Source organism: Temnothorax longispinosus, unplaced genomic scaffold (assembly GCF_030848805.1).
Source record: "Temnothorax longispinosus isolate EJ_2023e unplaced genomic scaffold, Tlon_JGU_v1 HiC_scaffold_25, whole genome shotgun sequence".
Taxonomy (NCBI): domain Eukaryota; kingdom Metazoa; phylum Arthropoda; class Insecta; order Hymenoptera; family Formicidae; genus Temnothorax; species Temnothorax longispinosus.
In genome coordinates this window covers 154,926-169,067 of record NW_027270069.1, presented here as the reverse complement: position 1 = coordinate 169,067, position 14,142 = coordinate 154,926, and the positions used below count along the sequence as shown (strand labels likewise).

Genomic DNA, 14,142 nt, shown 5'->3' with positions numbered 1-14,142 from the left:
ACAACGTGTCTGGAGCGTTGATTATCATATCGATCAGCGAGCGAGTGCGCAATTCGATCCGCCGCGCCGGCCGCGCCGGTCGCGACGCGCGTCACCGTCGCTTTTATCGGGGTGATACGATACGGCGCGATAGATAGATAGTGGAAGCGAAGTACGGCTAAGCCGCCGGCAACACGCCCACCTGCAGGGTAAATGAAAGATCAGCCGGATCGCAAACAGTGGCTCGAGTGGCTATATCCGCGCTCGAGGGCCGGAATGTTAGCCCGAGGCCGACGATATCCCCGTGTGCGTGCGTGAGCGCCGGATGAGGGCCAGAAAAAACAAGAGCGGACGGTCAATCGCGACCATGCGCGATGCGCGTATTCATTTTGAGACACCGTCACGTAAATACACCACCGCCACCGCCACCATAGTGCCAGAAATAAAAATCCTAGAACAGCTCGGTACCTTTTCAATAATATTGCTCTTCCTACGAAGAGATATCCGGAAGAGATATCCGAGCTCTCTCTTCGTCTTATTATTCGACAAAAATCATACAATCGATACGTATAGTACCGTTTTGACAAACGGCAAACTGGTATTCTCCACGGCATGTTTGACCTTGACACACGAATAAACTCTTCGAAGAAGGAACAATTTTCCGGATATCCGTCGCTCACCGTACCTTTCATGTCAGTTAACCATTTACAGGGGTGGTTAATATTTGAATACATATCTGTATGTGAATTTCTCGGTTCTCCTTAGGATATCAAACGTGTAGTTTCTGTTCGGCTTATATATAACCACCGTGATATTCCCAGACCACGTTGCTATTGGCATCATGGTTCAAACTACGTATCTAGAATGCGCTCTTGTAATCTGTAATGGGATGTAAACGTATGCGTTGCGTAAATATTTGTATACGTTGATTTACTGGTTGCCCATGCGAGTTGGCCGCAAATATTTCGCACGTGTTACATGCCGTCAAGGAATTTTATGCCCCATTGAATTTTAGATTCGCAAAATTTTGTTAGAGTCGGATAAAATCGCAAAAGAAAATTATTCACTATTTATAATGAAAAAGACCTCTTTTTTATAATCTGTCCTTTACTATAGAATATTTCTAATAACCTTGTTATTAATTTTAGATGCGGTACCTATATTTATCAATTTTTATGTGTTTTTAATTGTATTATTATTTCAATTTGAGATTATTTTGCGCGTGTGTATCAGTTCTTTCTTGTACAATTTAATTCTAATAATGGTACAACAAATAATTTCTCTTGTTTTCGGTAAAAGGAAAGTTTGTAATACCCAATGTAAAATCCAACTTTTTCATTACATCAGTTTTTTATGGTTTGGTGCGATCCCGGAATTATGCACGAGAAGTAATAACTACCAGACTTTTGTTTTAACTAACGTCATTTCGGTTAACTATTCTGGTATTCAGAACAGGCACTTCTGACTTTTTTTAACACTAGACATTTCAAAGATTGAGCCTATACCGAAGAGAAAAAAGATTCTTCGTCCAAATTGAACCGAACGTAACTTGACTATTCGTTGACATAATTTTGGGTAATACACGTTGTAATCGTCCGCCTTCCTCCCATATCCGTTTATGCGTAATCTCATGCGGTTGGAGAGCAGAGTAAAGACGCATGCAGAGCACCGAGCCGACATCGAGCGGTGGTGACGGGCGGCCAATATTGTCAAGGCAAAGAGGGCAAACAGCGTTTGAGTGTTTGCTCGTGGAAACCGTTAACGCTCTTGAAGTGGGGTTTTAACCATGCTCGATCGACCGACGAATGCACGCGTAATTTATGCGGCGTGACGAACAGGCCGTTCGGCACAGTCAGCCGGAATAAATTCCCCGTATAAAGTTTGAAAAACTGCGTCGCGCGGACACGATATTGCGAAAGACTTGTGTGAAGGATGCTCGCTACGAGCGGATCACACGTGGCATTTGATTTTTTTTTTTTTTCATTTTTGCAAACTCTTTTGTGCGAGAAAAAAATTATTTGACATCACGCGATACGTTGCGCGTAAATCTGCCGAAATAAATTTGCATTTTAAATTTTTGGAGATAGAAATTTATGAAAAATATTCGCGCAATAAAATTGCCAATGAACGATAAGTAGACGCTCGCGACTAAAAAAATTGAAGTTTTAATATTTTATCGAATAAATTTTGTGTAATTGTTCTATACAAAATTCATTTTGTTATTTTTAATCAATTTTATTTATTATTTTAAAATCTTTATTAAAATCACCTTTCAAAATTTTATCTTTTCATGAAAATTAAATGAAAATTTAATTGTTTGTTGCGACACAAAGTATAAAATCCTCCTTTAAAACTTTCGATATAATTAAATTGAAAATAAGATCATACTTGTCCACTCATAACAGTCCGTTTTTTGAGAAGTTCAATTTTTAATAGCATACGTCTCCACAAGTACGGGTAACGATTTGTCAATATTTTTTAATCCCTATCTTACGGTTTTGGATTCTCATCGTATAATATAATGTTTTACATTGTTCTTTTTTACATAGTTCTTTTTACATTTACAGCTTACATTACTTTACTTTTTTATATTTATATATTTACAGTTACAATTATTCATACATTTACTGTCTGTCTGTTTGTTTCTCTCTCTCTCTCTCTCTCCCCTCTCCCTCTCACCCTCTTCCTCTCTCTCTCTCTCTTTCCCTCTCTCTCTCTCTCTCTCTCTCTCTCTCTGTATCTTTTACATTATATAGTATCCTTTATTTTTTAAGTATTTTACTAATTATCTTATATTTATATGTGTAAATTTGAAACAATTTGGCCAATGATTAGCTTTTTCTGATGACGATCGGTAGTTTATCGAAACTTGTACCTCGAGGATGTTGCTCTAGTACGTGAGGTTCATTGTTAAGTGGTACATCTAACCGGTGTAACGATGCACATGTACGTACCTAATGAGATTAGGAGCGCATTCGGGCTCGCTGGCTTTCAAGACTGTGCTTTGACCGACTTGCTCGAGTGCTTGCAGTATTGGCTTTTCGTGTATGCGAGGTACGGTGCGTAACGTGCCGTGGACACCCGCAGGCTCGGCAGCTTGTCGATTTTATGGATATAGCTTGTACTTCTTGCGAGTTCATAGGCGCGTAATACAGCGGACTTCTGGAAAGCATACAAACTAGAACGCTTGAACGAAGTTTGACGTCCTGATAGAATAGGATCAACACGGCCAACCTGCATGAAAAGAGTTAAAGTAGGTTGCTCTTTATTAAAAAACCCCGTAAAATGTTTGAAAATTAAAAGAAAACAGCGAGAGAAGTGCATGTGCGGAGGACGTATGTTTGAGGCGCCTTGAGGCACGTTGCATTCGAAGTTGTTTCATTTTTCAGTTTATTATTTTAATACGAAACATAAATAATAAATTGATAAATGATATACTTTTCCCTTTGCAAGATATTATATTTTAAATGAAATTTGAATTTAATTTTACTATTTTCACATGCCATTTTGTAAATTATATTATGCTGCATTATTATTAAATGATAATACTCTGTTAAAGTTTATATTGTTAAAAGAGGGATATAATTTTTTTTTAATGTTCCAGTTTGTATATGTGATTCGTCTATTAATGATTGAGATGGCTTCAGAAAGCTGACAAGTGTAATTTATTTCGTTCGAATATTTCGTTAAAGGGAAATTGTTCATCCAAGGAATTCGTTAAACACGTGAAACATGCAATATGCCGTGTAATTCGAATACCTTTAATCTTTAAGGGTAGATCAAGTGCTCCTTTATAGTAAGAAATGTTTGTTACTAAAGTAAATACCCGAGATCTAGAAGGAGAAACTTCCTCTTGCACTTGTACGAGCTCCTAGAAATACTCCATGTAGATGACGATATATGCACGTGAAAATTGCCATACTTGCGCAACTCACTCAAAGGACAATCACTCGCGAGAACGATCTTATCGAAATTTAAAATGTAGTCGACTTTGTTTCATTAAATTGTAGGGTATAATTTGTCCTTAAATATTAAACGTGTCTTATACAAGCCAGGTTTAATCTATTTTTCATTATTTACTACTTCTGTATTTTATTTATTATTTCTTTTATAACTATCTTTTATCTTGATATGAAATTAATAACATTAATGTATATAATAGCATTATTACATTAAATAATAATATTGATCGGATCTGAGTTAGTATACAAATATTAGTAATGCATAAACGAGATAATTATTATTTCACTTTATTAATTTTCAAAATTTCTGTTTGTATTAATATTTTTACGTGACATTTATATATATATATTATAATACTCGCAGGGAATTTTATTAATATGAATTATATTTATATATAACAGTATATTATATAAAATAAGCAATGCTGTTCAAAATTAATGTCATGTATATAATATGTCGTATGTCGTGTACGTAAATGTAAACTTATATAAAATAGTTAATAAAAAATGTGAGTTATATAATAAATGATTTTATGATACACATTATAGAAACCGTTTCTTCACCGATAGCACGCACTCGTATCAGAATTATGAATGTGTAATTTTAGGACACTTCCTATAAACGCAAGGGAGTCAAACGTATACGAAATGCGAAAAAGAAAACGTGCCGTGAAGCTACAGTATCGTATAGCTGAAAATTAAATCGGGCGGTAAAGGCAGAGGTTGTCGTTAAACGGCCTTCCCTCTGTCTTCTCTTTTAATCGGATACTTTATAGTGCAATTAATTGCGCGAAATTGGACCTCTATGTTGCAGATTTCATTGCGCGCAGTTTTATTAGCGGCGCTGATTGCTCCGGTAATCCTAGAACGACCGGAAACGGAGCTTTCATTACACCCTTTGGCGCGAGGCGCGAGCAATCGATATTGCCCCACTTAAATTATTTTACGTGCCGAATGTGACTTGTTGCGCGAGGTCAGAGTTGCATGTGCATATGCGTTCGATATGTCAGAAGCGTGAAAATTATAGGTGTTTTTTGTAAAGTGATGTCTGATGGCAAAATAGCGATTAGGAAGGTCAAATTTTCAGTTGCAGTTTGATACAAGTATTTAAGTCTTCTCCTTTTTCACCCATTGAATTAAACTCGAACAATTTTATTTAATGCTAATAGTTTTAGAAAGAAATACAAAAAAAAGAAGATAAATGGAATTAGATTAATTTTTATTATTTATTATTAAGGTAAACAGAACAATTATTTTTATAGCGATGAGTAATAGATTGATATGTTGGACAATTACGACATTTACAATCATTATTGTAGCAAATTTGTAAAGAAAATTGCAATATTAACGTTTTAAATTGATTTTAGTCGTGCTTATCTCCTTGACGCCGAAACCATAAATTACTTCATGAAATTGCTTCATAAAACTTTGTTCGTTTTTCGCAGGTGGATAGTGTTCAGCGTCTTTTTACGTAGTATAAAACTGCGAGCTATTCTCCGTGGTTGAAAATGTGCGTATTAATAAATTATGAGAATCAAATTGCTTTTTTTTCTCTCAGAGGTACGATATAGATGATGTTAATACGAACTTCATTAGTTTAATGATATTTCATTATAAATTCTCATTTTGTAGAAACAAAGAAAAGTGCATTGAATCAATAGCAATTTAAACTGTACTTTTATTGCTGTTTGCGACCGGAAGTGGTACTGCTTGCGTTCACGCGATTGGCTGCTTGCGACTAATGTAGAACGATCCTTAAATTCACATTTGACGCGAAAAGAAAAATTTTAAATTAGTCTCTGATCTTTTAAATTAAATCATGCTTAATTGCTTTCTTGATGAATTTATTTTAGCCAGCTTACTTGTGTCAGTGGAGATATTGCAAATTCGCTGAACACAGATTAACGTTTTAAGATTGATGAAGGGTGAAAATTATACAATCAAAATTCCTAATCCAATTATTTGTTAACCACTTTTATTTTTTTTTCACATTTTGGCGTGTACGTATCGCAAGCAGAAGCGTAAAATTCAATATGCCGCGCACATATCTACATATTCGCCGAATATTTATTGACCTTTTAACGATGGAGGCCGCTATAGATTCTATCTCCTCGATCGCGTTTGACACTGGTCCAAGCTGGTCGTACATAATTTTCTTCTATCTTGTCTCCGGCACACACGCAACCGGGATTTTCAACCGCTTCAGTTGCCACTTATGACGGAGTGCTTCTGGAAGCGGTGTTTCCGGAAGTCCGCTATCGTCCGAATAACGGTCGTTGCTTAACTCGTCCAAATCGCGTTGGCTTAACACGTGAACCTACGTGAGAACAACCTGATTATCGCTTGATTTATTACATGTCTGATAAAAACTACGTTCCACATATGTATGTATATACACTTCATATTAGCCTTTAATTCCTAAGCGTTTATTGAAATTTGACGTGTATAATCTGATGATTTACGTGTCAAATGAAATTTTTTGGAATATCATAAATAGGTTTTTATTTAGAATTTTATTGCGCAAGTATTCAGCCAATACTGCGCAATACGTTGTAATTTTAAGATTCATCTCTGAGAAATAATTAATGATACTGAGGACAGGTTGCTATAAGTTGTTATAATGTACTATATTGATGTAATTTACTGCTCTACAAGTTTCTCGGATGAATAATCACGTAAATTAATACTATTAATTAGAATTGGCCGGCAGGTGAATTCTTATTATAAACGAATATAACAAGGTGTCAACTACAGGTTAATTAATCTTCGATATTAACGGTTTGCATTCCTTGTGAATAATACAATTACGAACGCGTAACGTATTGCTGCATGCGTACGAGTAATTCTCTAACCACGCTGTTAAATGTTGTTACACATCCTTGTTTAACATTCTCCCCTATCTCTGATGGATAAAAATAGACGGTGCAGAAAATAATAAGTGTTGTGTATTTTTATGTTTTTTCTGCGTTGGAAACTACATTCTCCATGTTTTTTTTATTTATAAAAACCGACAGAACCATATCCTGTTGTGTTTTTTTTCCATTTTAATCTTAATGTATATTTTTTCAAACTAAGAGTTATGTATAGTACATTAGCAAGCATAGTTTTTTGCGAAGAAATGTCAATGCGTGGTAACGTAACAATTAAAGACACGTTATACAATGACATAACATTATTAAAAAGCAACAGAGCGACAGCAGAGCAATGCCGGTATTTTATACCGCCATTCTGGCGAAACGGAGATAGGAGTCAGACGTATAGCTATAGTATATTCAACACAACATTACATAATCAAAGCGTATCAAATCGAACGCGCAAAGCGTAATTAAACGTACGTCTATTGCATAACTGAGGCGTGCAGATTTGTTCGATATCGCGGCGCGGCGCGCGACTTATTACAGTTACTACCGCGGTGGACGGCGATGTTTATCCGGATGACGATGGGACGCCCGGTGATCAATAAGCTGAGAGTTAGCGCGGTCGGCGCTAATTAAAGTTGTGTATACTTGCACAATACTCGACAACCACTTGGGCGCACCTCTAATAGCGGGCGGCGAGCGATCCGCTACTTCGCGCTACGGATTATGGATTGTCACGCAATCTTACCGTGTAGTACAGCAGTCGGCAGGAATTGAACTTGCCGCTCAGGCAGGCTTTCGGCTTGCAGCTCGACGCGGTCAGATATCTCGGATAATGCCCCTCGTCCAGGTCCCTTATTTCGTACTGCGTTTCGCAGGTGCACGGCAGAGACTGCGAACAAACGTGCCTTCGTGTCAAGCACTAATCGAGGCATTAATTAATAGCGCGGAAATTACACGTTGAAAAGTCGAGTTGTACTAGCTTGTTGTCGAGTTAAATTATATTTTTCATCGTGAGACTGTAAACAGCGTCTTTTTTACGTCGCACGTGCGTAAACACTGGGACGTTGCAGGGAAAAAAAAATCAAGATAACAGAGTTCTTCGTGATGAAATTAATTAATTAAATACATGAAGCGATGCTACACACAATATTTACCGTGCATTGCCGGATAGCTTTTTGTTACGAGTTAATTTTCGACTTTCCAACGAGATAAATTTCCATACGACACGCAATATATGTATACATCTGTCGAGTATTGTACTTCTCCGTGGTTGACAGTTGTTTCATCACTGCGCAAAGTGATTTACGAAGCTGAAGCGAAATAATTGAATAACGTGGCAAAAAAGGAACAACGCTCTTTTTGAAATTTGGATTGCCACGCGTTTAATCGCTCGTTATCCCGTTACCGCAAAACGTAATTGCAATTTTCCATTTTAGCATAAAAAATCATTATTCGCTGTCGCAGTTGTCATGTCTGAATAAATCTGGGTGACCTTTGACATTATAATATCGGCGACGCGCGTGCAGAAACCTTCGCGTTTCAACATAATAATTTAGAAAATAATTACGAAAATAATTACCGCGCGTGTTTAATAAGCTTTACACACGAAAGCGCCCGATACCAGGAGGGATCGAATACATTTACACCCGCGGGTAGCTTTTTCCACGAGGAAAAAGGTATCTTTAAGTACGTCACTGTTATCCTCTCCATGAATTATTTAAACAAAGAAACCACTTCGGTTGACAGTCAAGCGTCAAGTGCAGGCGAAGCACTCAACTTCGTTGTGTACACGATGAATTCGTAATTTAAACTTGGCTGAAACGCGCGACAGCGTCATGTAACGAAGACACTTGTTCGCAGAAAAAGTTTACGGAAGGGAAATTCTTAGGAAATATGCAAACGCACTCTCGTTACGAGACGCGGTTGCAGACCGACGTCCTCGGCGCCGGTGACACGCTTGACCTCGCCAAGGCCCTCGGGACGGAAGTTACGCTTGTCCTCGTAGAGGAACGCGTTCCGGTTGCCCTCGGACACATCCTCGCGATCCTCCAGCAAGAACTCCGGCGCGATAATCTGCTCTTTCCACCGGCCGATCGACAAGACTTCCCCCGTGCCCTCCGCCGACAAACCGTGGACCATTACCTGATTTCGTAAGTCATTTAAACGTGTAATTGAAGTAATCAATACGTGAGATCCGTTTATATTGTCGCGTATATAGAATGGAATTCTTCTATCGAAATTTTATAGGTATTAATTTCAATGACAACAGCCACGGATCATTTCTCTTCTATATATAGGAATAATTTTAATTTTACTGACAGAATTTTTGCAAAATTAAACCCGATTTTTTCTTAATTGAAATATAAAAGAAATATTTGAATTATAAATTATCAAAATGACACAATAAGAAAATCTGGCCGGATTTATTTAAAAGAAAATATAAGCATGATGTGAATTACCTTAGCTTAATTGTTAAGACATAATGTTAAATATTAAATACCTGCAATACATAATGACTACCATCAAAATTTTTCTCAGTGAAATAAAAACGACCAAAGTTGACTGAATTCATCAAAATCTGTCATATAAAATAAGGACCGCCAATTTTGTGATATTTCCAAGATGAATTTTTCATCTAATTTTTCCGCCTAACGCTTCACGCGGCGCTTTAAATTAACGCTAAGTAATACATTAAGTATTGTGTTTACACAAACGCAAGCACAGTACATATAATAAATTGCAGGAGGGTCGCAACACAGTCGTATCTGATGCTTACGCAAAGAACAAGGAACTTCATCCTTCCCGGGACACGTCTCGTACAAGCCATCGCCCTACACTGAGGACTTGTCTCCAACATCCGTTCCTTATATACGAAATTATGAAAATAATAGCGGCCCTATATTCCGCGGCGACAGGTAAGATCCCATTACATCGTCGCTAAGATGCCATTAATGCCACTCGATATCCGTCCGAAGGGGGATGCGTGGATTTCAGGCAGTCTTTGTTCGGGCTCAGTACGCAGTATCTATGTCTTTTGTCTCTCTCGTGTCTATTCACCATCCATAAATAACTGTACTCTTTTTCTTCGGACGAGAGGTCTTCCCAAAACTTCGGCCCCTACCCCACGGAGACGGGGTCGCGGAATATAAGGGCGTCCACCAATTCCATTCGAAACATTTGCTCTAACGCCGCCGCCGGTGTAACGTTGCAACGCGCGGCTATAACGTCGACACCTATAAAACTCCAATTTCACGATACCTGTCCGCCGTTTACTACCGTGACGCAAAACAATGTGCAACGCTAAATTGACAAATGCGTTTGGGACACAGACAGCGCGGGATGGCTTTCGAAATAAAGCTTACCTACAGTTTTCAAGCGAGCCACATACGGTACGAACGCCCGCTCGCAAAGCTCGGAAATTTCACGTGTATCATCTCTGTTTTGATGTAGCACGTATGACGGTACGTGTAACGTGTATTAAACCATAATATGTATCATAAATGTTTGTTAAAATTTACATCGTTACATTATTTTCGTAACATAATGATACACGGAGAGAATTTTTTGTTATATTTTATACCGTTAAATTCATTACAAACTTGGGACAACTTTGGCAACCAAGGAATTTTTGAAATATACAAAAGACATTTTACAAACAGCGTGATAAAAATTACCAAGCAGATTGGTAATTTTTGAAAAATTATTGCCCAGATATATTTTAGTAAAATTAATTAAACATATTTTATATTTTAATGTAATAGATATTAATATTTTTTATTATGGTGGATATTAATCAGAATAGCTCGCATAAAATTCTTCGTAGTACCTACATGTTGTCCCACGACTACCATGATTTACAGGGTAAATTTTAAGAAAAAATTTTCTCCGTGAGAGGAACTGATACAAATTATGGCATACAAATTACATTGTTTAATGACTATTTTATATTGCTTGCAAGCGATTGACAGATTGCTTTAAAGTTTAAAAGATGGACTTTATTTCCTACTTTCAAATATCCTTTTTTAGATATTACCACAGAAGCGATCTTAATCATCCAAACTTCTTCTTTCGATTATCTATGTTGATCGTAACAGTTTTGTCTTTATTCCCCAGCTTGTAATAGAGCAATATTAACAAAAACGATCTGTTATATCTTCTCCTTTCCTTAAGTATACGTCTAAGAAGTTTTAACTGATGCAATTTTTCACGCCAGGAAATCACGACGAAAACTTCCGCGAAAGATTTATGGCGTTCTGTTCTCAATTGTTATTGACGAGCGAAATCACGTTCGGATGAGCAATCGATGGAAAGTTATATTACAGGTGCATCGAAGGTATCGAAGATCGGAGCTCGGCGTTTAACGAGCTCGTCATAAGTTTTAACGACGAGCTATTGGGATTCGCGCGAGGATCGTTCTCTCCCGGGCGACATTAGTACGAGTTAACCGAGCGGGCGATACGCGAAAATGTCATTACTACCCCGCGGTAATATACACACACGTAGAGGGATAATGAAAACACACGGCCCACCCCTCATTACCGTGCCGCGCCGTGAGATTCGCGCGCGACGAAATTACGTAACGCGTTTCGGAGCGTGGTGCAGGCCGAATCGCGACGTGCGTCAGATTGCGTAACCCCGAGCAGGAATGCTTTCCAATGTTCTCCGTTAATGTTTCTCCGTTGCGCGCGATTGTATCAAATTGCAAAAGACCTGTGAAAGGATCTCTAATAGACAGCGTCTCGTCGCTAGTTGCAATAACAATAGCGCACGCGACAGACGAGAGTTACATATCGCAGTGATTCAAGCTAATATATGAAATGATCGAGCCAAATTGATCACGTTAAGGCGATATTGAGAGACATTCTTTAGAGAATAATGTTACCTATGTTTGTGAATATCCAGAGCCACCACCGCAAAACGTAATATCTTGTTATCTTGTATATTCCACGAGTCATTCTCATTTCGCGTGATTAAAGATCATATTCGATATCAACTTACACTGTTAAATTCATAAGCCCGTATTCGGAACGCACTTTTACCGATAAATGCGCGCATTTATTTCTGAGATCCTATAAGATGTGTAACATGAACTGTAACATCTTATCGATAAATGTGTGTTCGGAATACGGGCCGTAGTGTCAAATTATACTCAATTTGAGTCAATTTTAACCATTCTTATAGGTCGCCACTGCTTCTACTCCGTATGTCGTTAATTTAATTAAAAAAAAAAATGTAATTTTAAACAATAAAGTAAGTGAAAATACGCAACTGTACATAATACACAATCAAATCAAGAGAAAAGTCGTTAAACGGTCAGGACTGGATCTTAGTTGCCTAATAATATTATGTGAGTGAATTTTACACACAATTCTTCGTTTCAGTAAACCACACGCCGTTACTTTCGGACATAACGCAGTCGTAACCAAAGCTAGACGGTACAATCACATAATTAAATTGATTGTCAATTTAATCATACTATAACATGCACAAGGAAATTAGAAATAAATGATATGAGAAATACAGGATATATATATGTATATATAGGATAGGATACGTGGAATATAAAGAATATGTTGTTAAAAATAATACCCCAGCCAGGATTCAAATCTGGATCTCCCTGACGATTATGTGACGGGCGTCTCAACTAATTCGATCACTGAGGCATGTAATTTGTACGCAAAATTCACTCAAATAATATTATTAGGCAATCAAGATTTAGTCCTTGCCGTTTCAACGGCGTTTCCCACGATTTGAATGTTATTTGAACTAAATCAATGCAGTTAAAATAATACTGTTTTGCGTTAAAATCATCAACACCCGCACATGGTAGTTAAAAATAACAAAATGTTATTTATTTTAAAGTATTAGTTTAAATTTCATCCTTTAATATTTATAACAGTGTATATGTCATATTTTAATCCGTGCAGATATGTGTATTTAAGTAATTAAAAGCGATATAATTTACCTTAAAATTTGTCTATACCAAAAACCTAAAATAATTTGAAATTTGAATTAAATACTTCTAAGTAACAGAGGAGAAAATACGAGTTCTTATTCTTACTTTGTAATATGCCATTTTTGAGCCGGCACTCGACTTTTATACTTCAATTTCGTTTCGTATTTCCTCGTTTGCGTTTGCCGTTGCGTCATTTCCGCATTACTTACGCGCGACAAATATAAACGATAAACGGTGCATACAGACACGTGCGATTTTCAGGGCCAAGAATTATTTTCTGCACCAGATACGCGAGCGTGATCGATCGCGGACAGTCGCCTCCCCTCATCCCATGCAGTTCGTGGTTTTCGCATTTATGTGCGTGCGCGGGATCAGCCCGATTAAGTTAACCGTACTCTAGTGGCAAATCATCACGAAAGTAAGTGTTACAATCTCTTTTCCAAAATTGTCATACGCGATAATGTCATTCTCTTTGACAAAAAAGTGGCAAGAAATCTTCTACTTTTAATGCACGATGCACGGTTCTCAATCAAACGTTGTCTATACGAGAATGTTAGAATTATTTTAATCAATTATGCATTTTTAATTTAATTACTGATAAAATCACAAAAGCCGCAGGATAAAAAGCGATGTAAAAAAATACATGTCATCTAAGATTGTTAATAAAGACTTTTGGCAAATTAAGCTTTAAAGATGAAAATCGATTAGAAAATACTCGTTCTTCAATTTTAATCAACTTTTATTTTTTTATTCAAAGCGCAAACAGTATCTGAGATTTATCTATGATTAAAAATTTATACACGCGTTTCATAGATGTTTTAAAATTATTTATTTTTATACAGAAAAGAAGAAGAGAGCAAAGAATCCATGTTATCTCGTTGTATCATTATGTCATACATCAAGCAGAATTATGCGCTGCAAATAATATTAAAAACTTTTTTTATCATCAATTCAAAGAATTCCAGAGAATTGTTAGAGAATCCAGCTAATTTCTTGTCGAAGTTTTACAACATTCCGTGTCTGCGTGAAGCAATTAATTACAATTCAGAAGTTAAATGAACCGCTGGGCAGCAAGGACGATCCTCTCGAGACGTAAACTTGCAGTTGATTTCACGACAGGCGGTCTATTGAAAGAAATACTTTGAAATTCCGCTTGAGTGTTATTAAAAATCTTATCCTAGTCCTTGAAGCGGAGAGTATAGAGCGGCAGATCTCGGCTGTTTCGAACGCACCTGAGCGTCTCGCTTTTTAAGTGATATTACTTTAAGTGATATTAACCTGTATATATATCTTGCGCTTATCTCTCGATATTAATCTCTCTTCTCTAATTCTCGCAATTCCATTTCAATGCAACGTCGGAGTTTGACGTTAATTGATGTGCTAT

General features: G+C 37.1%; 1 protein-coding gene and 1 long non-coding RNA gene across 2 annotated transcripts; one reads left to right on the top strand and one right to left on the bottom strand.

Moving 5' to 3' along the window:
- Positions 1-5,899: 5,899 nt before the first annotated feature.
- On the bottom strand, positions 5,900-9,705 carry LOC139824037 (prothoracicotropic hormone-like). Its single transcript, XM_071796526.1, has 4 exons — positions 9,579-9,705; positions 8,708-8,944; positions 7,548-7,691; positions 5,900-6,258 (listed from the first exon to the last, which is right to left on the bottom strand). Exons 1-4 carry the CDS (start codon positions 9,657-9,659, stop codon positions 6,100-6,102), a joined length of 621 nt encoding a protein of 206 aa, XP_071652627.1. The 5' UTR covers positions 9,660-9,705; the 3' UTR covers positions 5,900-6,099.
- LOC139824040 (uncharacterized) lies at positions 8,814-13,358 on the top strand. The gene is made up of 3 exons (XR_011734977.1): positions 8,814-8,952; positions 9,546-9,717; positions 13,020-13,358. It is a non-coding gene; the product is annotated as an uncharacterized lncRNA (long non-coding RNA).
- The last annotated feature ends 784 nt before the right edge of the window (positions 13,359-14,142 follow it).

Coding starts and splice junctions, on each gene's coding strand:
- LOC139824037 (XM_071796526.1), bottom strand. CDS start 9,659: ATGTTGGAGACAAGTCCTCAGTGTAGGGCGATGGCTTGTACGAGACGT. Junction 8,945..9,578: donor TGAAGTTCCTTGTTCTTTGC/GTAAGCATCAGA, acceptor TTACGAAATCAG/GTAATGGTCCACGGTTTGTC. Junction 6,259..7,547: donor GCCGACTGCTGTACTACACG/GTAAGATTGCGT, acceptor GTTCTCACGTAG/GTTCACGTGTTAAGCCAACG.